Below are 23,033 nucleotides of genomic sequence, written 5' to 3'. Positions count from 1 at the left end.
GGGGGGGGTGTGGGAAGAGGAGAGCGGGGTTAGGCGGAGGGGGCGGGAGCCGCGGGTCACGTGGGCAGGGAGCGGCTCTCGGCACATCCCCGCGCCTTCGGGCGTGGCGGCGCTGGGGCCGCGGGTTCGAGTCCCGCTCCCGGCAGCCCCGGGAGGCGAAGCCCCATCCCCGGCTTGAGGCCCGGAGCCTGCAGGGGAGGCTCTGCCGGGGCCAGGAGGACAAGGACGGGCCTGTTCCAGAAGCTCCTGCTTCTCCTCGCCCCATAGGCTGGTCCCCTCCCGCTGATGGTGCCCCCCAATGGGTCAGGGTGGTTCCCTCAGTGTGGGACAGCCTGCGGCGGATCCCTGCTGGCCTCCTCACAGAGCCCTGCTGCCAGCCCAACTCTCCTCCTGAGGGAACAGGGCTGGCAGACGCTTCCCCTCATGGGCCCGACAGGCTGACAGGGCGTCCCAAATGTGTCACTGCGTGGGCCCGTAGGTGTCTTTCATCTGGGCTGTTTCCGCCCGCTCCTCCTTTGGTGCTGGTGCTTGGCGTCTTCAGATGACATTCTGCTGGCGACATGAGGGACCGCACTCACAAATACACAGAAACTGAGCTGTGCGACAGCAAGCAGAGGAACCGTGTCCCAGTTATGGCTGGGACAAAGCTAATTTCCTTCATAGATGCTTCCACAATGCTGTGTTTGGGATTTGTGATGAAAACACTGCTGATAACCCACTGATGTAAGGTTGCAGCAGAGCAGGGCTCACACGGAGCCAGGACGGTTCACGGAATCACAGAGTTGTAGGGGTTGGAAGGGACCTCGAGAGCTCACCGGGTCCAACCCCCCTGCCAAAGCAGGCTCCCTAGAGCAGGCTGCCCAGGTAGGCATCCAGACGGGCCTTGCATATCTCCAGAGAAGGAGACTCCACAACCTCCCTGGGCAGCCTGTCCCAGTGCTCCGTCACCCTCACCGTGAAGAAGTGAGGGAAATGACGGTTCTGCTCCTTGTGCTGCCCTGCCCGCAGGGAGCCTGGGGGGCACCAGGAGGGGACACAGCCAGGACAGGTGGCCCAAACTGGCCAAGGGGATGTTCCACAGCATGTGGCAGCATGCTCAGCGATAAAACGTGAGGGAGAAAGAGGAAAGGAGGACGCTTGGAGTGATGGTGTTTGTCTTCCCAAGAAAGTGCTGCGTGTGCTGAGCCCTGCTTTGCTGGGATCGGCTGAGCACCTGCCTGCCACGGTTGAACGAGCACTCTTGCAATGCCTATTGAACTGACACAGCCGTGATCTGCAGAGGATACTCGCCAGGAACTTTCTGCAGAATCCATGCAAATAAAATTACAAAAACAAAATTGCAAAAACAAAACAATAATTAAAAATGTACCTTGTAAGGTGTTTTTAAGTATACAGGCTATTATCTCTGGCCTCAAATGTTGCAGTCACAAGCAATGAAAGCATCAGACTGTGAGGGGTGTGAAAGCTGGTTTGCAGCAGCAGAACCTGGTGTATCCTCACGTGCAGAAGGATGAAGCACCCCTTCTGAACACAGAGCTGATAAACACAGCCAGCGAAAAAGCCCCATCATACCCATTATGTAGAGTAAAATCCACACTGACAACATGCTTGTGGATAGTTGCAGACCAGGTATTTTCTCTAGCAAGAAACAGAGGGTACTCTGCCTTTAGATGAGAGCTGGGACTGGAGACCTCCAGCTTCCACCTGGTCTGATGAATTGTATCCTATACGGAGGTCTCAAACCCCTGAGGCTGGAGCTCTGCTCCTCCAGGCCAGGGAGAAGCAATCTCTCCCCTCCCCACGCGGAGCTGCAGGCAGGGCAGTGAGGAAGCCTCAACTCCAATTTCTGCACCAGCCCTGGGGGCTAGTGGGAGAGAAGAGCTGAGGTTTCATACTTCACAGAACAGTTCACAGGTCTGATCTCTCAGTGAAAGGTCCATTTTTAAAAGGTTTAAACTCCTTGTACGTACTGAGATTGTTGAGAAATCTGAGAACATCCTGGAGATACAGGTAGCGCTGGTGACCCAAGCATGAAATCTTTCATGCTATGGTTTCCATTATACACCATCACCCCCTGCTCCTTCAGGTTAACACATTTGAGCATGTTTTGGTGCATACTTACCAATACACACACACATAACATGCATTCAGGCAAGTAAAACTGAATGCAGAGTTTAACAAACTTGTACTTAAGAGCGAGTTTAATGCTTGTGAATGGAGGGTCCCTTCCCTCTTGCTGTGTCCTCCTGCTCCACCAGAGAGATGAGATAGTGCTTCTAGAAGCACCTCCGTTTTCCTGGTATCCACATGCCCAAGGCAGTAGGTGCAGAGGCCTCTCTCCCTGTGTGGCATTTTTCAGGTTGAAGAAAATCCACTACGAACTCCCCCTCCCTCCTTCCTTCTCACTATAACGCCACGACATTAAAGCTATCCAGCCCCTCCACCTTGGGACATAGACCACGCTCCTGTTTCTCTCACCAGACCGAATCACAGACACATGCAGCCTCCGTTTCACATCACAGCCACGATACCGATGTGTGACCATGCAGGGAGCTCTTGAAAAACCATACAGCACCTGTAGCGCTCTTAATAGTGGTTACTGAGGAACCTGCATGGGAATCTCTCAGAGGTGTCAATGAGTAAGTGAACAAACTTTAGAGGAAGGCATCTGGTGGGTGATGTGTGTGACGAGCTCTATACCTCTCCTCTGAGCTGCCTTCACATGTTTACGCTTGAGACATTTCTGTAAGGATGCTCCTGGGCTGTAGTTTTGGCTGTGCCATGGAAGAGCAGGTTCACCACGGGGTGCGTCGCCCTACAACACAGGCCAGGGAGCCAGTTTCAGCCCTGCTCTGGAGCCAGTAAAACAGGAAAACCAGTGACAAAAAAAAATCTGCTAATGGCTGAGCAAATACCAACAGAAATTACATGTGATCAGCCATGCACGGCCTCCAGAGTATTCTAACAACGAGAAAATTCAAGCTTCTGAAATTCATGAAGTTAAGATGAATTCCAGGACCAGCTTAAACTCCCCCTTCTTTGCACAAGGCTCCAAAAATATTCAGAAGCCTGCATACCCACGCCTTGCTCTTTTCCAGGAACAGCATTACGCACATGGCATTCAAGAACGTTAAGGGCCTGGTCCCACACTTGGGTCGTAACAACCCCACGCAGCGATATAGGCTTGGGGAAGGGTGGCTGGAAAGCTGCCCAGCAGAAAAGCACACACAGGTACTAGTAAACAGCCCGCTGAATGTGAGCCAGCAGCATGCCCAGGTGGCCAAGAAGGCCAATGGCATCCTGGCCTGCATCAAGAGCTCACGTGGCCAGCAGGACCAGGAGTGTGACTGTCCCCTTGTATACAGCACTGTTGAGACAGCACCTCGAATATTGCGTTCAGTTTTGGGCCCTTCAGCATTAGAATGATGTTGAGCTGCTCAAGTGTGCACAGAGAAGAGCAACAAAGCTGGTGAAGGGACTAGAAAGACACGTGAGGAACAGCTGAGGGAACTGGGGCTGTTTAGTCTGGAGGAAAGGAGGCTGAGGGGAGACCCCATCGATCTCTACAGCTACCTGGAAGGAGGCTGCAGTGAAGGGGGTGGGTGTCTCTTTTGCCCGGTGACAAACAGGAAACAGCCTCCAGTTGCACCAGGTGAGGTTTAGATTGGACGTTGGGAATAATTTCTTCATGGAGAGGTCAGTGGTCAAGCAGTGGAATGGACTGCCCTGGGAAGTGGTGGAGTTCCCATTCCTAGAGCTAAGGAGATGTGTGGACGTGGCCCTAAGGGACACGGTTTCAGGAAGAGACTCTGGAGTTCAAGGTGATCCTGAGCGCAGAGCAAGGACAGCTCTGGCTCACCTATCACCCAGCACACAACAGGGCACTGAAATGAGGCCCACTGGATTTCCAAGGATTTCACTGTGTGATAAACATGGACAGGGATGTAACCGTTTCTCTGCGGCACCAGCAGGACTTGCCCAGCTCACTCTGTAGCGTGACCACAGCTCTCTACAAGACTGTTCTGATCCATCTTACCACTGGATTCAGCAGGCTTAGGTATATTTAAAACGTTCTTAACCCCCAAAACAGACAGGCTTGCATTCATATGAGTCTCAGAAAACTGAGTTTTGCTAACTCATCATTGCAGGAGGGCACAGGAAAACATCAACTAACCATTGCTCTGCACCCATCAGGTTTCTGTTGCAGCCTAGAGAGAAGCATGAGTTCTTCGAGCCTGTGAAGGAAAAGAAGGGAGGGGAAAGATGAGGAGCATAGAAGTAATCTAAGAAACAGCTGATGCCTGTTCTTAAGACAGATATTTCTATTCCTGTAAACCATAAAAATGCAAATTAACTCTAAGTTTAAAAAACAATCAGATAAAAGGCATTTTTGTTCAATATAGTTAGCACCACAGGTTTGTTTAAGTGCACTGTTCACTGTATAGTCCCTTCCAGCATATAAATGTCCAGGTACATGAAGTGTTGACAGTAGAAAAGCTTGACCTATAAGGTTTTTTTCCTGCACATCTGAACTCCACACTGGCAGGAAATCTCCATCTCTGGCATGCTTCCAGCTTCATAACCATAATCCCACGTGAGTTCGGTTCCAGCTTTCACATGCCTAAGAAATAAAATATTTGGTCAATTCATTTGAACTCAGTGAAACAGGACTGCGTTCACCATTTGTCACCAACAACCCACACGCAAACCCCAGAAGTGTGTGGGGCAAAAGCATCATGCATGCAGCTCAGAGAGAACCAAGAGATATAAGGAGTCCCTGGTACACGCTGCTTTGCCTATCAGAGCTATGGAGAGTGCAAATATCTATAGCTAGAAAAAAAGAATTTATCAAGCAGTATAATAGAGCCAGAGTTCAAGCAACCAGCTCTAACTTCCGGGCAAATTCTGGGGGGAAAATTAAAAGGAAAAAAAGGAAAAAAGCAGATAAGTGAACACATCTAAACGAGAGCACAGGCAGCTTTGTTCTTTTTACTGTGTACAGCCCATCACTGTGGTTCAAATAGATCTCTAGGTGTATTGAGGATGAAGGGAATCATCTTTGGCTACATTTTAATGCAACTGCATCATTTCCGTGCCCAAACCCTAAGACTCAAAGTTAAACACATGATCCTCAAGAACCAGCCCTTGTGACAAGTATATGAGAGAGACTATTTCAAATGTGGGAAATTCACTGCCCCGAACAAATGCCAAGTTAAATACTAAGATGCTGAGGCACAACCAAGTGGAAAAAACAATAAAATACGAGTATTACAAACAAGAGAGTAATTCTCTGATATTTCACAGAGGGTAAGATATAAGCGAAGTTCAGTGAATTATCAGGCAGCAGGCTGAGAACAAACAAAATGAGGACTTTTCAAGCGAAGCATAACTGCAATCTGGGACTTGATAAACTTAATATGCTCTGGAAGCCAGAAACGTAAAAGAAATAAAAACGTGACTAGGAAAGTTCACAGAAGATATAAAATCAATGATCCAGATGGAGCCCTTCATGTAGAAAAGTTGCAAAGGGGTGACTGCCAGAAAGCAAGAGGACAAGCCAAGGGAACATTCCTTCAACAATCATCTTCCGCTGACCACTACTGCCTCTATCCACTGACCTCAATCCCCACTACACATTTCTTTACTGAGTACCTGAGCAAGAAAGATTCTAGCTAAACCACAACCTTTATATTTCAGAAGCATTATCTTCAGAGCTCTTGGAAGCCCTCCTCACAGTGCAATCCACAGCATGTGCGTCAGCATGGGACCAGGGGCTGGGCCTAGGGTTGCAAAGCTCCACAGAGTATCAGTGTTCTCCAGGATCCCTGTTTGTCTGGACTAAACTCTCCTCTCTGTTATAAATTCTCACCTAGCACTCCCGTTGTCAAATCCATCAGCTAACTTCAGTCATACAGTTAATCTTTTCTTTCCTGGGTTTAACTGCTTATCTCCCCTTCCTGCCATCCAGGAGGAGATGGCCACATTTTTTTTTTTGTCTTTCAGAGGAAGTTCCACCTGAGTACCTTACTGCCACTTCCCCAAGACACACTGCAGTACACAGAACGAGTCAGCTTGTTGGGCTCACAGAGAAAGCGCATCAGCCTTAAGAACCTGTATGCTCCGACCCTGCCCTCTGGGACACAGCTCTGCTGGGCATTCTTTGAGGCACAACACTGAGACCAACGAATCTTGGCTTTCTAAAGAACCACGAAAAATAGGTTAAACCTATTTTTCCACTGAAGATGGCAATGACCAAAATGGATGCATCGAAAGTCATTTCCACTCTTCACGTTGATTATTGCTAATGAGTTTTTTTTATTCAGTTTGCACTGAAACAACTGTATTCCCCCAGTCTTTAGCGAATATTAAGAAGTCACTGGTAAGAAAGCAGTTCTACAGTTTCATGACCTAAATGTCTGCACCCTTAACATAACTTTTTCTTAATAATTAAGCACTGTTTTCTTCCCTAGTGCCTTGAAAAAAACACATTACATTTCCAAAAAAATAAAATAAAATCACCTGTTTGTGAAGAAAGCCACCCATGGGAAACTTCTGTTGTGAGTCTCTACAAACACGCTCTGTGCAAACAGATTTGGGCAGCAACTGTGCTGTGAAACAGAATAGATGAATTAGAAAGAGTAAGTGACCTGGTCCTTGGCCAAAAGACCTGTTTTATGTCAAGTATGTCACCGTTAGAGGTAGTTCCTTCCTCCCCTTTTCCAGTCAACAGAGTCTCCATTATTCAATGCCACTACCACTATTTTTTTTGCTTTAACTATACCTCTTTAATTTAATTTTTTTTTTAATCTCCATCATATCATGGAAGTACCTTTGCCTAGGAAAATCGAGGTCATTTATCAAGCTGTCCTCCAGTAATTTATGGTGAGGAATCGTCTTTGATTCGGGCCGTACTACAAATAATCAGTATGTGACAGATGTTTCTCAATGTCAGTCAGGGGAGCAATTAATAGATGAAATGATTGCGCGCACTGGCGAAGAGATGAGATGCTAAAGGTCATTCAGGTGCACGCAGGAACACAGGTATGGTGATGGGTGAAGAAGGAAGGTTTCAGCAAGATGCACTATGCCAATCTTAGCACCATACTGCCTCTGCAACGAGGAAATGCTCAAGTATATTCAAGATTTTACACTAAAATACGTATCGATGCCAATGGAGAAATAAGTTATTTGCTGAGCACATCCAGATGTACGCATAAAACATTCACCTTAGTTGGACTTTTGTTGGAATTCATTGCTATTTCTTGAAAAGTCAAAGTTAAAAGACTTACTAACCAGATATCTATCCAAGCATGACAGACCACTTTCTTAACATGTGATTGAACTATAGAGAAGTTTCCTACAAAATCCCAACACTTACCTTAAATCAGCATAAGCCAGAACTTACAATGCTTTGGGAACAAGAAATGGGGCTGGGAGAAGGCTGGTAGTTCAAAATGTGCTATTTGATCTCTGTACAACCCCTCTCCCCTCAAAAAGAGGTGCTATTCTAAAATTCAGGAAACAGGTATCACTCATTACTTGGAAATATTTCGCTCTGGAACCTGGTGGTGCCAAAAATAGAGCTAGTACGTACCATGCATTAACTTATGGAAGCACTCACAGCTGGCAGGAGCCTACCTGCTGTTCTGTCACTTCAGAGTGCAGGCAGTGCCCCAAGCTGCCCTCACACGCACCTACCACGCATTTGGGTTATGTCAGGACAGATTTTTTTGCGAAAGCCTTCCAACTCATGCAAATCCATCATTTATTTATATCAGCTACGGCACGTAAGACAACGCATGCAACTTCTTACTTACGTTAAGAAAACGACCCACATTCCCTTCTTTCGTGGCATCCAGTATATAAATATTTTCTTCGTTAGCATTCTTCAGAAGCGACCCATCACTGTCAGCCTCCTTGCAAAACGTGCCTTGTTTTGACTGCCTGCAATTCTCCTCTTTGTGGTTGGCTTTTTGGGGAACATTTTTGGATGGCCTCATAACACGCGTGTCACTCAGCACATCCGACTTGCCGCAAGCAACACCCTGCAGAGAGACACTCTTTCTTTTGCATTCTGCACTGTCCGTGTCAGCAGGCTCAGCCTGTCCAGTTTTCGTGGTATGGTCTTCCTTCTGCTGCTGAATGGATCCTGTCAATCGACATGGAAGTTATTTTTCAGTATTGCTTTGAAGCAAAAGCCTTTCCCTTGTTTGGCCCTGGCCTCTTATCCACCCACCTTTCTTTGTTCTCCCAAATACATTCAGCTTCCTCGCTATTTGCTACAAAGCCTTAACGCAGCTGCCCTTTTCCACACCTTTCATCACTTCTCTATCAAATTATTACGTTTCCCGTTGCACTGCCTGAAGCACTTGCCCAAGGCTCCTGTGAGTGACCTAAGTCTCTCCCTTCTTCTCAAATCCCACTCCAGACTGATTTCTTTTGCATGGCATTTTATCATCGTTCTCCTTAATTTCATTCCTGAGAGAATCACAAACTAGAATTAAGACAGAAACAAGATGCATGTGCAAACAGCATCAGTTTCACATCGTCTCCCAATGTTGAGTGCCCCCCACCCTCCCCCTTACATCCTTTTCCAATTTTGTTGACTGGTACACGTAGCGGGTGCGACAGCAGTATTTGTGGAAGACCAGCTTCCCCACAACTGCCCTGCATTTGAAAAACTGTTCTACAGACTGTTCACCAGGGCCCAAGATCAAGTTTGCAGGCAAAAGATTGCCTTGGACCAATGAATGGGCTGTAATATGCAAGGCAGCAATAATTTCTGTACTGCTGAGCTCCGTTAAGACAGCCTAAGCACTACGTGGACATCATCACCCTACTCTGAGAACAGGCCTGCACACATGCAAAGCCCACAGTTTACAAGTACACTAAGAGTGCAGTATTTACAGCTCTGCAAACCTACTTTTTCCTTTCTTTGTTCCACTGGTTAGTTTTGTTTTGCTTGACTGATGAGGCTGAGAACTATTATCTTCATCTGAGCTGGCACTGTGCACCAGTGCATCAACTTCCTTTAAACAGAATAAAAAATAAGTGAAAAGGCTGTGACGTACTGTTGCTGTATGCAACTCTGGGTCAACACAGGATAACAAATGGATTTTAGGACTCCAGGGCTTAAGTTTCAAACCTACTTGGCTATACACACGGCTATGACTGAGTTCCAAAGGTCCAAACATTTACTGCAATGCAACATGCATCTTAACTTCAAGTCATCCTTCAGAATAACCTGGAAGGAGCTCCCCATTCAGTATAATATTTACATTAAGTAAATAAGTGCAAACAATCTCACCAGGTCTTCGTACAAGCTGCTGAACCAAAGCCCAAATATGCTTTTTACATGGTTTCAATAAAACAGAAGTGGCAAGATTTCTCGCCTCCCACTACAAGAAGGCAATCAGTTATGGGAGCACCAAAATGCACAGAACTGCCACATTTTTGCATGAAAACATCGTGTGCAATGGAGCCTGCAGAATAAGTTCACACCAGCTTCCTTCCTTTGCATGTATTTACAGCACTTGACACCCTGGGGCAGATGAGATTCTCCCAACTGTGCCGTTGAGCTAACTCCATCCAGCTCTTGAGATTTTATTCCCTTCTTTTCCTGCTATGTCACTTTTCAGGGAGACATCACAAAAATATTAGCACTAACCCTGCAATTAGCTACAACGGGAGATGGAGGTGGAGAATCATTTATTGAGACTCTTGGCTGGAGCACCAGCGAAGGGTGAGGATGGAGAAAGGAAGGATGTAATTAATGCCCTTCTCAGTGAAAGTGTTGAAGGGACGGTACTGGAGAAGGGATAGGGTATAGCTTCCAGCTCAGCTCACAGCGTGACAACCTCACGAAGAAAGTTTGGTAGAATTTAAGTGTGTTAAGATGAAAAGGTCAAAATTGACGCTTATATTCAGCACAGTGAAAAAAAATCCCTCTTTTAAAGCCACTTATGATTATTACCATTTGTAGCTGGCGATTACGAACAACAGCTACTCTAGTTCCAGGCCTTCTCACCGCTGCAACACTCGAATTCCTTGGGTGAACTCTGAGCAGAAAGTTCAAAAGGAAATCGCGAAAGACAAGATGACACATAAATAACTCTCACAACACACTAAATAAATAACATAAATAACTCTCACAACACACTCTCCAACAGTCTCTAGTACATTTAGAGCAGACCACGCCAGGACCTGCAGTCTTACTTTCACCCCAACTGCTTTTTGAGGAACTGGGTTAAGTTTTCAGTAGTGTTTATAAAACAGTTCAGCATACTTTTTTTGAGAGATAAGCAGCCGCTTGTACATCCTCCTTCAGTACTCCCAAGAACCAAGCTTTCTGCTAACTATTATACAAAATCACCTCAAAACACAGCACCTACAGAGAGAGTTTTGCCTTTTTCCTGCCATCACTTCCAACACTTTTGACACTGTAGCTTTCAAACAGGAAAACAGAAAGACGCGGGGACAAAGGATAGAGAGAGGGAATCAAAACATGGCAGACATAGAAAATACTCTCACACAAAAGAACTTCACATCACACTCTTTCACATCAGGAGAAGGTTGAGGAAGGATGGGAAGCAGTCTGCCATATATACTTAAAACATCAGAAGTCACGTTTACTTTGATTATATTTAGAGTGCAGTAGAAAATCAGTTTAACCTAATCAGAGTATCCATCCAGCATGTAGCAATAAGTAATAGCTCCTATTTAAGGAATTCTTCAAACTGAAATATTTACATGTATTTTCTTGCCACGAAAAAACATCGTATTTCTTTGGTCTACCAATAATGGCCAAAAAATGCTATTCTTTAAGTCTTTCTTAAGATTTAAACCCCCTTGTAAATTCAGAAGTTGCAGTTGCCATAAGAAGTTGTAATATTTTAATATTATTATGATTACGCTGTTCACCGTTTTAAAGGCATCCTGCTTGGGTGAATGACATGTAGGGCTTAGCCCAATAATATCCTCTCGAAAGTTTTTTCAGGTCAGCTGGATTGGGTTTTGTTTTCTTTCAGGAGCCAGACTAGCAAATTCTTTTTGTGTCACATTTTTATATAGCTCCCATGTAAAACATTAATTTCCTTTCCTGAGAATAAAAATGAGATTTAAGGTAACAGTGGAGTAAAAATAAATTTAATATCATGCTTCCCTACAATTTAGAGGGGAAGCACTTAGTAGAAGTAAAATCCAGCAGATCACTGATAATTATGTAACTTACAAAATTATTAATTCATTAGGTTTACAAGATAATGAAATGCAAGCAAGAATATACTGGCAGGTATTTTTTAAAGTTTCTATCTTTTTTCATGAAATGAACAAGTATTTGCAGTTGTTTCTGGGAGTGTGGCAAAGCAAGGAATAAAGTTTAAGAAAACAAGCTCCCCACTTCCTTCTGAAAAGGACTACAGCATGGTATTGACAAAGCCACCCATTATTTTGCTGTAATTTTATTTTAGGAGTCTTGACAGGCTATGAGACCATAAATTGAAAACAGGATTAGAACTCCCATGTAATTTACTGCAAAAGGAAGTCTGTTGTCAGACTCCTTACAGAAAGGGTTGAAACTAGCAGGCCAGGTTATGTTACAAAGAATAAGAGATTTAGAAATTGAGAGCAAAGCTCAGGACAGTTAGTGGCTAATTTGTTATCAAATCCTTCAGTGTCATCAAGTATTTTTTAATCACTTCACTCTTTACAAATTAGCATAACGATTCATGCCCTGAAGAGATCACGTACAAATGGGATTTCTAGAAAATGATAAGGGATACACACCATAAAGGAAATTAGCATATAGAAATTACTCTGTCCCACTAGAACAAATTAGGATTTAACAAAAAAATGTTGAGAAAGAAAAAGAAACATCCTCTGGCTGAGGGCATTCAGTTCTACAGTAAATTGTATGTAGGACTTTCTAGAATACAAGTTTTGCTATTCTTACATTTCCTTGGGTAAACTTACTCAGATGATTCATCTTCATTATCCACAGTCTGAGACAAAGATTCCTGCTTCTCAAGAACATGATCTTTGACAGTCTGCACTAGTTCAATCTCAGAATCTGAGCAACTAGAGTCAAGTTTCCTTTTTTTGGAAAAAAAGCCGTGCCTGCTGTCATTCACAGCACTCTCCTCTTTCTTGTCTTGACTGGCACCTCCCAATACTTGAGCTTCAGTTCTGCTCATTAATCTGCCTGGAAGAAAAATGACTTCTTTTTAAGATTGTTTCTTTGCTAAGATGGGTCACACTGTATCAGTTCTAACTTATATGAAAGGCAAGAGCATTATTTTGAAAGCAAAATTTCAATGCATTTATACTGAAGGAAAACTAGCCCTGGCATAGGATGCATGGACCTGTGAAGGGAAAAAAAGTCAAGTCTGAGATGGGCAATGCTCCAGAACCTTTTGAATTTGTCTGGCACCATTACATCGCAGAGTTCTTCAAAGTTCTTCTGTCTGTTTGATCATCTGCAAGTTAAGATCATACTAGCTCAATTCTCTTCCAACACTCTATTTCCTTGTTGGGTTCCCAAAGAAATTCCAGGGCACAGGCCACAGGGGAGGGAGAATTATGCTACAAATCTTCCCTAGGTCACCTTCTGTTACCTGAGTAAGTACAAACAAATGTCCCCTTGTCAATATCATCTAGGCAGCGGACGCCCCAACCCTTCTTCTCTGTGTTGAACACCTGCAGGCGAACTTGAATGCCATGCTGTACAACTCTGTTCTGACACATCATCTTGTCACACCTGCATGACACGCTACACTCATAGATTCTGTCACGAGAAAACAAAAGAAAACACAACGTAAAAGAATGCATTACCAAAGCAAAGTTGCCATTATAAATTTCCCTCCTGAGCACTAAGTAATAAGGCAGTTGAATGAAAAGAAAGACCCTGGCTAAAACCGATTGTGCAGTGCTCTGAAGCTCATGACTACTGACTCACCGGTTTTAAGAGTCAGACAGATTTTTTATGAGGACACAAGAAAAATAAATGCTACTTTTTTATTTTACAAGAGTAAGTCACACAGATGCAGAAATCTTTATGAAGTACCTCATTCTATGCTTGAGCAGAGTTTAGCAAAGACAACCTGTCTGCTGAGACCTCACTGTAGCTGTCAGGAGTTTTAGGATTTAAACAAATGCCACTAGAAGAATTCGCAACTGTGCTTTTTTCCATCTGTCTCTGGGTTCACTGGCAGCTTTAATCCTGTACCCCAATCAGAAGTCAACGCTGCACAGCAACAAGGACTGAAAAGGGAACAATATTATTGGGAACAATAATTTGTTTCCTCCATCACCTGTGCACACACACAGGGCACTGTAAAAAAGCTGTAGTAATCTGCAGTACGAAAGTGTTTTTTCCCCCATCGTTACTCAAGTCAGTCATTATTTCTGCCCAAACCATCCTGACTTGCCAGTAACATTGGGACAAAAATGGAAGGTTTCAGTAATCCAGAAACACTACAGGAGTAAAGCAAGAGTATACAAATAAAATAGTAATTATCAGTTCTTTCTTACCCACTAGGAACAGGCCCTTCCAGTCTTTTATAGCTGTATCCATGAGAAGTTTTAGTACTTGGAGACAGAGAAACTTTATGACAGCCTCTTGCAGTTAGCTGTAGGCATGCACATTTTGACCTAGAAGATAAAAGTAAAACGTCACATGGAAAACAGAATCTGTTTGAAGCAGTGTAAATCAAGTTTACATCATTTACAACGTACTTGACTATATGCACAAACATATTGTTTTATTTTTAATTACAAACGGGACGTAATCAAATTGATTGAATGAAGGAATGAGAACGACCTGTTCTGGCACAGCATCCTGGTCTGCTAGCCACTACTTCATCACCTTCCTCCCACTCTAGTGGAGGAAGTGAAGAATTCCACAGCGCCCATTGAAGAACTCCAGCAGCAATGCTGACTCTCACATCTTATGACAAATCCAAAGACTCGCAGGCTTTGTGCAAGCAGCGGCTGGACAAATCCTGACTCCCCCAAAGTATCTCAGCTCTTGGGGAAGTTCAGCACACAGAAGGAGCATGCTATGTGCTAGCTGTTCCCCACTGCTCCATGTAATTTGAATTTCTGAAGCTTCATTAATATACTGCACGCCAGTATCTGCAACTGCCCCAGCTATCAAAAATACAAAATGGATTCAAGAACGAGACAACACCTCCAGGCAGAGATCAGGTTAAAGACAAACACCCTTCAGGGAAGTGGACAAATACCCCGCAAGAAAGTGGGCAGCGTTATCGCTAAGCTCAGATGTTAACTGTGGCAGTTTCCCGCAGAGCAATACGCAGTCCAGAGCTACAGGGCTTCAGAAAGAGATAGTAACGAGCAACATCGTTGGAACATTTTAGGGACGTGGTTTCGTGGGTGACATGGGTGGTAGGGGGATGGTTGGACCAGATGATCTTGGAGGGCTTTTCCAACCTTAATGGTTCTGTGGTTCTAACTGTCCAGAGCATAAACGTGTCCTGTGACCATGGCGTTTTACAGTTGTTGTTTAGGAATGAGGAAGGATGGGACGTAGAGATGGCGAATGGGGGTTTCTTCCTCTGCCTTAAGTAACCTCCCATGGCTGATCTCCCCAGGCTGCCCAGTCCCAGCCCTGTAGGATACCATCCTAGAGGGACCTGCAGCTGAAGTAGTTATGAAGAATCCCTCTGTCTGCCAGAAAAATGAGCCTTCCTCTGCTAGGACACGACTCTCCCTTCCCCACTCCTTTCCCAAAGCCAAGATCTGCTTTCCAGCTCCACTTGAAGCAGCACTGCCCATTTGGGAAGGAATATAAAGGAACATAATCCTTCTCTTGCTCGTTTCTTTCCCTACAACAGATGCTGGGCAGGTAGGAGCACCCAAGTTCTGGATGAAACAAAGACCCAGTTGTTTCAGTCAACACAGAGCACAAGACAACTACTGCAGATATCCCAGCAGCATTGGCCCTTCATTATTTGGCACTGCTTGGTACTGTGCACCTTCACACTTCCAACATCCCCCTAACACTGACACATCATACATTACACAGAATCACGGAACTGTAGGGGTTGGAAGGGACCTCCAGAGCTCACCGGGTCCAACCCCCCTGCCAAAGCAGGTTCCCTAGAGCAGGCTGCCCAGGTAGGCATCCAGACGGGCCTTGAATATCTCCAGAGAAGGAGACTCCACAACCTCCCTGGGCAGCCTGTCCCAGTGCTCCGTCACCCTCACCGTGAAGAAGTTCTTTCGCATGTTGGTGCGGAACTTCCTGTGATCCGCCTTGTGGCCATTACCGCCTGTCCTGTCCCCACAAACCACTGAAAAGAGGCTGGCCACATCCCTCTGTCTCCCACACTTCAGGTATTTATAGACATTGATAAGATCCCAAATGTTTTCCCCATTGTTTGCCTGGGATTCAACTTTTCCACTTACCTATCGATGCAGCCATCTGTGCAGTCACACGAGTCAAGAAACATGGTGGATAAATTGTTGAGATAATACCCACGGGGCCACGATGCCCTCCGATATTTAAAATAAGGTAATCGCGCGCGGTCAATATCATTACAGAAGGAGACGGGCACAGACTCAGCTCCATTGCTGATATCAAAGTCATACACAAGGGGTTTGGGATTTACAGTGTTCCTGCCCAGCAGTACGTACGTGTTGAAAGAGAAGTGATCAATAAATAAGAAATTGCATTCCGTTTCAAAGAGGTAATTTTGCACGTCTTGAAAGCTTCTCAGACTCCTGCCACAAGGAGCTTTGTAATTCACATCCAGTGTTTTCGAAAGGCAGTCTGCTTTTGCGTGGCGTCTTTCAAAGTGAAGCAGGATTGGGATCTTCAGAGGATTTTCACCTTTGTAGGAGCTTACTGCTCTGTTGGTGAGACACGCACTAGAGCACTTGTGGTTCTGATACTGGGGGCTTAAAGGTACACATCGAATTTCACTAGATGCTTCCTTGCTCCCTGAATCCAATTTTTCCATCTTCTCCTTTTTGCTATTTCGAATGAAAAAAAGAAAAAAATGGCATCTCAGACAACCAGTAAAACAATCCATCTTCTAGTGGTTCAGCATTATTACTGTAGGAAAGTAACAGCCCACTGCTGGAAGGCCAAGGGTTTCACTGAATGACTGTTTGCATCATGCAACATGGCCTGACACCATATGAAGACACACAGCGCCATCCCAAATAAAGGACAGCAGCAGCTCCTGCCCAGAAAGAGCTTACATACTAGAAGATAGAAACAACATTTATAAAAAAGAATTAAAAAAACAAGGAACAGTACTTTTGCCTCCATCTTCCAGCTACTACCTGAGCATAACTACAAAGACTCATTTGCCTAACAATCCACAGTCTGTGAAACCCTGAGAACCGAACTCAACACTTTTAAGTCCCAGCCCTGGTAGCCCTGGAAGTACTCATGGAACTTCATTCAGAACTAAATGCCCTGGTTTATTCTGCAAGGTTCTCAGGTGGCATACTAAACAAGTCTACTCAACACCTCAGGTTTTGACCTTGCAGGCCATCTTGGCCATGTAGGCCAAGTTAAAAATATTTTTACTTTGAAAATTGTCAGGATTCAAAGTTGATTTTAAAACAATGGATTTAAAAATACCAGAGTGAGATTGAATACTCTCTCAAGTGCAATACAGACATGTAGACTAACAAGCTTTGCTAAACTGGAAGCATTAAATAAATACACTGACCTTTGAGAACCTTCTGCCGAGTTTGCAGTGCTGGCATCTGTAAGAAGCTGATGCAATTTAGGTTTGATTTCCTGTGCACCATCTCCATCAACCACTTCGCTTGCTGAAAAAATGTGGAATACAAGCAAAAGCATCGTAATCTAAATTTATAATCAAACTTACTTCCATTATTGAAGAGCGAATTGCCAGAATACATTAAAGACAATGCACTGCTATGAACTAGAGCTAACAGAGCATGCTGACAAATCCCCTACTAAAAAGAAACTACTTTTTGAACTTATACAGAAGTAATGCGTTTGCATAAAGATGTGTGTGAGCAGCTCTCACTCACACACACACTCTCCTGCTTTCTCTCCTGTTTCTTTTCTCCATCCCCCCTTCCCCCTGCCATTTCCCTTCCTCCCAGCCATTCCCTTGCCCCAGAGGAGGAAATTTAGGTTAGGTGTGCATCGACAAATGTGAGACAGAAATGCATTGTAAAGATCTTCCCCCTCTTCACCAGCCACCACATGACTTGTGCATTAAAATCTCCCATGTAGCTTTCAAAGTGCACAGAGGTAACACACATATCAAACATACAGATTCTTCTTCACTATTTGAGGTAAAAGGATGCCACGGTTTAGTTTTTTTTCCTCTGTTTGCAATGCCAACGGGCTTCTGAGATTTATTTTATTCATTTCAAAACCAGGAAATAAACTCCTGGTACGTAAAACAAAAGAAATTCAAGCCACATAACAAATAAATACAATCAAGATGCACATACCATTTGTCAAAGTCAAAAGATCCCCTAGATTAGCTTCGTTCACCAGTGCCCAAGCCTGACAGCATTCTAGGTTACAAAGAAACAACACAGATATTAAGCATAATTTAAGTAATAAGGACAATGACCATAGGGACTGCTAAAAGGTAAAATAAGCCTTAAGTCCTCCAGAAACATCGTTTCCTGACTATGCTAATCTAGAGCATTGCAACACTCAGACTATTAGAAACTTTTTGCACTGCAGTCCTAGCAGGATGCATCCCAATACACACATCCAGGAGCTGCAATGAAGTCACAGCTCACGTTAGCAATTGTGAACCAGAACTGAACATCCTCTGCCTTGTGGAAAGCTGCTGGAATGCTTTTAAACACGCCAAGCCCAGCAGCCTCCAGAGGCAGTAATACACGTAAATACAAATTAATGTAAGTTTCTCTCTTTACTTTGTCACTAGATTGGTCATCTCCCACCAAAAAAGGGCTGAATCTTGTCAGGCCAAATTAATGCTACTCGTAAGTTGCTGGGCACGGCCTTCAGACTGTAAAAACGTTTAAAAACGTTTAAAAAAACACAAAGACTTGTTCTGCCTCAACCTGTTGCCCCACGCAATAAATATCACGAGTTGACAGAAATGACAGTAAAATCCGTATTAACAATTTAGCTTTGAATCTTCAGAGAACAAAGCATAGAACGTACAAATTTAAGTACATCACAGACTCATTGCATCATCTGGGGATTAAAGTTCAACTTCTAGCTCCGCAAATCTGGAATATTTCCTCACAAAAAATCAAGACATAGGAACGCAAGTTCACAAAAAAAACACAGCACCAATTTAGAGCAAGCACCAAAATGCAGAGTTTAAAAGTGTCTTACACTGCTGTGCATTTTCTTGCACAGAAGCAGCAGTAAGTTGCACAGATTATTAAATCACCGAAGTAAATAAAAATGAAATAATTTCTAAGTTAAATAGACCAGTTAAAAAAACAAAACAAACAAAATCACCTGTGTACTGCTCCAGGCTTACCAAACTCCCAATTTTGATGCAGATAAAGAAAACTTATTACCATGAAAATCAGGAGCAATCTTATAATGCATTACTGTTACCAGTTTCTCCAACATGAAATAGTACTTACAAGTCTATCATCTCACTACAAACCCATTCAACTCACTGAATCAGCCTTAAAGGCTAAAACTTTTGAAGATGAACAAAGCACAAGGCACTGGAGATATTTCATTACTTCTCAAGAATAAACATTCCTATTCTGTGTGCATAAAAAGAAAAAAAAAAAAGATTATATGGCAAAATGCATCTGAAATGTTGTTGTTTTTTTTAGAAACATTTAAAAAATTGCTTAAAAAAGCCAACTGCTAAGGAACAAACTCAGAGATCTGAATTGTGGCAGGTATCACGCAGCCCTACAAGAAATAGGCCACAGCTCAGTTGCAGTCCTGCTGAACCATTACAAGGATTTCAAACCTTGGTTTGTGGCAGTTCCATTCTTGATCTTTTCCTTTAGCAACAGCAGGACTTCTTGCACCTGCTCAAATATGATGTCTACTCTTCTATTTCCCATTTGGGTCCAAAATGCCTTCAAATCACCTGAAATACAAATTTCCATTTACAAGTCTGTACAGCTCCCAAGAAGTCTAAAAAAGAAGAACAGCTCTTAATGGACTTTTCAAAGGCTCATAATCATTTCAGTGGGATGCAGGGGCCCAGCACTTCTGAAAAATCAGGCGAGAAACTTTTTTCTTCTTTTTTTTCTGAAAGTCTATTCCTAACCCTAATCATGAAAACAAAACAGAAATCTAGTGATGAACTGGAGTGACTTCTGACGGTCCATGAAACTCCTTCAAATAATTTTTCAAGCATGTCTACAAAGGGTGCTCTGGAAGCCTTTCTCCAAATACTAACAAATTAGTTCCACTATGAATTAGTCATCAATGAAATTCATAAAAGTGACAAAGGAGAGTACTTTCAACTGAACGAACTAAACATATTACTAAAGAAAAATTTGGATTTTTTTTTAAAGCAATAACCTTCCTTAGCTATATAAGATGATTGTCCTGTTCCCTCGATCTCTTCAGTAAGCTTTCTAGGGGAAAAAATGCTGAACGTATTCTCAGATAACAGCAGTTTGACAAATTTTGCTCACCAAGTTATATTAGTTGCAGTAAATAATATTCCACTTATATCATACCTCCATTAGAAATATTTAAAAGAATATTTTGCTAAAAGAATTAAAAAAAATTAAACCACCAATTAGAACCTGATTCATCACATCTCTTCTCTTCCAAGCATATGTATTTGTGGTACTAAGCCCATTCATGAAAGCTGTTGTTAAAGTATTAGTACGTCTTTGGCAAGGACACTAAAAAGAGAATATGATTCAGTGTGTCACCAGACCATGCTAGAAAATGGAATGTACTCTCTGTTGTGGTTAACATTTCTCTTCTTCAAATATCAAGCACAAAAGAGTAAATAAAACCGTTTTCCCACTCCATTTCAAGAGTCCACTGTCACCGTCCTAGGTTTATCGTCTACTTTCAAGATGACAAGTTTCGGCTAGCAGATCAGTGATACCACCCCAACTGTATTGAGAAGTGGCATTCCTGTAAAGCTTGCAAAGAAGTATTTCTTCATTTTTTCCTTATCAGAGAATGACTTCCATTGCTCATAACAGAAACTGAGTAACACTACGTCAGTAGAGAGCCAGTGGTTACCCACAAAAGCATCATGACAAAGTCAAGAAAGTAACAATCTTTTGTCAGCAGCAGTTAAAAGCCTAACATTAAATATAAACAGGAACATAGAAAGTACTTTACTTGTAAAATGACTGATCTGGCACTAACTCTCAACACTATTTAGTGAGCTTTTATATTCACAGAAATACTAAAAAAAGGTGGAAAGAGCAAAGTCACACTACAAAAAAAAGGCCACAATGCCTCTTGGAATCCCACGTTACTGCTTCAAGAACCAAAGTGCGCCCTGGGCCATTCCCACCCTTTTGCTGTGCGTAACAGTATCACAAATTTAAAGTACTGAGAAACAAGTGTATATAATACCCCCCTTTAAAAAAACACATTCAGAAATGCTAGTAAAAAGTTCCACCATTGCAGATTAAAACCGTTGCCATTACGTCTCATCTGTTTTCAGACACTGCAATATGGTTATTGTATCTGGATAGCACTGGTGGACAGACCACTTCTGAGGATGGATGACAGAACACAGTCTTTCATTTCTTGGCCAGTTTTAATCTTGTGTAGGCCAAAAGCAAACAGACCACATGGTTACTACGTGCGTGCTTGTCACTCACCTTGGAAACGCTCCAATTCTCATGCTGGAGTGCTCTGAAACTCCAGCAGCAAAAGCTTGGTTTTGCACGGAGACACCGCATGTGAAGCTCATGGTATCATTTTCCATTTCAAAAAAAAAAAAAAGAGATGTCCACACCATTCAGGACAGGGAACGACCAGACACAGGATGGGTCTATTTTGTCAGCCTTCAAACTGGTCTCACCAGCTGGTGACTCAGGGCGTGCACTGACATCTGGTGGCAATACCCTAAGTCAGCTTTAGAAGTATTTCTAGAGGGATTTTCTTTTCCCCTCTATAGGATCTTTGTGGCCATCCCTTTTTTTTTTTTTCCCCAGCATTGTGTGGGAGCAGCTAGATGTTAGAGCAAGAAAAGAGGAGCCAAAGCCAGGGCTACGTATGCCAGCTACCAGTAAAATACTTGGGTGAGTGTTTCCTATGGAGTACCTGTACCACACATCTTATTTATACACCATGAAAGGTAAAACTATTGTCATCCGCATACCATTTTCATACTAGAAGTGGTGCTAAACATATTCCACCTTTCCCTTTCCCTCCAAGTCTCAATTATACTACCTTCATTTGTCTCTTTCCTGGAACTGGTACGATTCTCCTCTTCAAGGCAGTTGTACAGCACTGCAAGAGGTGCAGAATGGACACATTAAGAGCTCAGATAAGAAATGAAAACATTTGTTGGTACTTTTTCAAAAGTTATACAAGGGGATACCTACAGTGGGAAACGGTGAGAACACTGTGGGAGAAAGGATTATAGAATCATAGAATCATTAGGGTTGGAAGAGACCTCCAAGATCATCTGGTCCAACCATCCCCCTACCACCAATGTCACCCACTAAACCATGTCCCTAAGCACCACGTCCAACCTCTCCTTGAACACCCCCAGGGACGGTGACTCCACCACCTCCCTGGGCAACCCGATTGTGGTGAAACACCCATCCCACTTTCAAAGCTACGCACCAAAACCTAGCTGAAGAACATTCACAGGAAATAAGCGGTGAGGACCATTTTTTAAACATACATAACTTATCACCCTTAAAACACAAAGCTGTGATGAGGTGGCCCATACGATCCAACATGTTCAGCTAAACCTAAAAACCACCCGCTTCCTGTTAGCTCACATTTCTCTTTTTTTTTAATTAACGTTGTCACTACAGTTGTCGCTACGGCTGTAGAACAACAAAACTTGCGTACTCAGGAAAGAAAAATGCCTGTTTTAGGTGAGAAATTTACCGAACCTGCTTCACAACAGACCCAATACAGAGCAAGGATCTGGCGGACTAAACAAAACACCAACTGAAGGCGCTGTGTTTCTGACCGTCACCACAAACGGCACAGCGTGGCCCAACATGTCACAGCATGGCACACCCCCTGGCACACCAAGCCCTCAGCCTGCTCCAGGCAGCTCCCACACACCAGCCCCACGTGTGGGCGCCTCAGCCCCTGGGTCTGACTGGGGACAGAGCCTCAGCTCATGCAACTTCCTACAAAAAAACCCTCCTCACAGGACGTGCCTGCGGGCTGTCGGAGCATGTGTTTGTTTATTTAAGGCTTACTTCTTTCGCCTTGCGTCTGCTAGGGCTGCTCTACCCTTCTTCCCGTTCCTCCTCCTCCTCCTCCTCCTCCTCCTGAGGGCAGCCGAGGGCTGAAACAGGAGCAGATCATAGAATCGTTAGGGCTGGGAAAACTCACGGCGCTGCTCCGCTGACACAAACCACCTCAGAGCCTTTCGGGGACCCCGTCGAAGCGACGCCGGCCGCCTTCCTCCCCCTCCCCCTCCTCTTCCTCCTCCCCCCCGTCAGCCGCCCCGCCCCCGCCCGCCAGGGGGCGCCCCCCGCCCGGGGCCGCGCATGCGCCGAGCGCACCCCGCCTCCCCTCCTCGCTGTAATGGCGGAAGGAGGGCGGGGAGGTGACGCCTCCTGGCTACCGCGCGTGCGCACAGCCGGTCCCGGCCAATGGGGGCCGCGCTGGAGGAGGGGGCGGTGGGGGGCAGAGCCGGGAGGTGCGGCCGCCATCTTGAGGGTGGGCGTGGCTTGCCTGGAGTGGGCAGGGTGCTGGGAGGGGGGGCGCCGCCATTTTGGGGGGAAAGGGGGGATTGGGATGTGTGGAGGAGGGGGCTGTGGGGTCTCTTTTACGCTGTGTTGGGGGGCGAGGTGGGCTGTGAGGGGTCTTCCCAAAGCTGGGACCCCGTGGGGATGTGGTTTTGACTGAGTGCGTGCTAGTGTGGGAAATAAAGCTGAGT

The 23,033-nt window shown here is 44.3% G+C and overlaps 1 protein-coding gene across 3 annotated transcripts; it reads right to left on the bottom strand.

The window, feature by feature from the left end:
• Positions 1–4,300: 4,300 nt before the first annotated feature.
• On the bottom strand, positions 4,301–22,659 carry LOC121062394 (histone-lysine N-methyltransferase SETDB2-like). 3 transcript variants are annotated; one of them, XM_040542399.1, is made up of 14 exons: positions 22,348–22,659; positions 21,353–21,412; positions 18,939–19,061; positions 17,467–17,532; positions 16,704–16,806; positions 15,427–15,993; positions 13,528–13,647; positions 12,612–12,781; positions 11,971–12,199; positions 9,974–10,058; positions 8,924–9,029; positions 7,818–8,149; positions 6,520–6,608; positions 4,301–4,621 (listed from the first exon to the last, which is right to left on the bottom strand). In XM_040542399.1, coding segments are annotated over exons 1-14 (2,169 nt in total). In that variant the 5' UTR covers positions 22,349–22,659; the 3' UTR covers positions 4,301–4,503. The 3 variants fall into 3 exon arrangements, with proteins under 3 accessions (XP_040398333.1, XP_040398341.1, XP_040398340.1); XM_040542407.1 differs by having other exon boundaries at positions 15,655–15,993; positions 22,348–22,584; XM_040542406.1 differs by lacking the exons at positions 21,353–21,412; positions 22,348–22,659 and adding an exon at positions 20,779–21,059.
• Between the last annotated feature and the right edge of the window lie 374 nt (positions 22,660–23,033).

The sequence above is a fragment of the Cygnus olor genome, chromosome 1 (genome assembly GCF_009769625.2).
Source record: "Cygnus olor isolate bCygOlo1 chromosome 1, bCygOlo1.pri.v2, whole genome shotgun sequence".
Lineage (NCBI taxonomy): Eukaryota > Metazoa > Chordata > Aves > Anseriformes > Anatidae > Cygnus > Cygnus olor.
Note: the sequence above shows the minus strand (reverse complement) of the source record. Positions and strands in the feature narration are given on the sequence as shown.

Excerpts from the sequence above, each read along its gene's own strand:
- LOC121062394 (XM_040542399.1), bottom strand. Across the intron at positions 12,782-13,527 it reads GAAGGGCCTGTTCCTAGTGG|AATCTATGAGTGTAGCGTGT; the intron begins GTAAGAAAGAAC and ends TTCTCGTGACAG. Across the intron at positions 10,059-11,970 it reads AATGAAGATGAATCATCTGA|AGTTCACCCAAGGAATTCGA; the intron begins GTAAGTTTACCC and ends CTTTCTGCTCAG.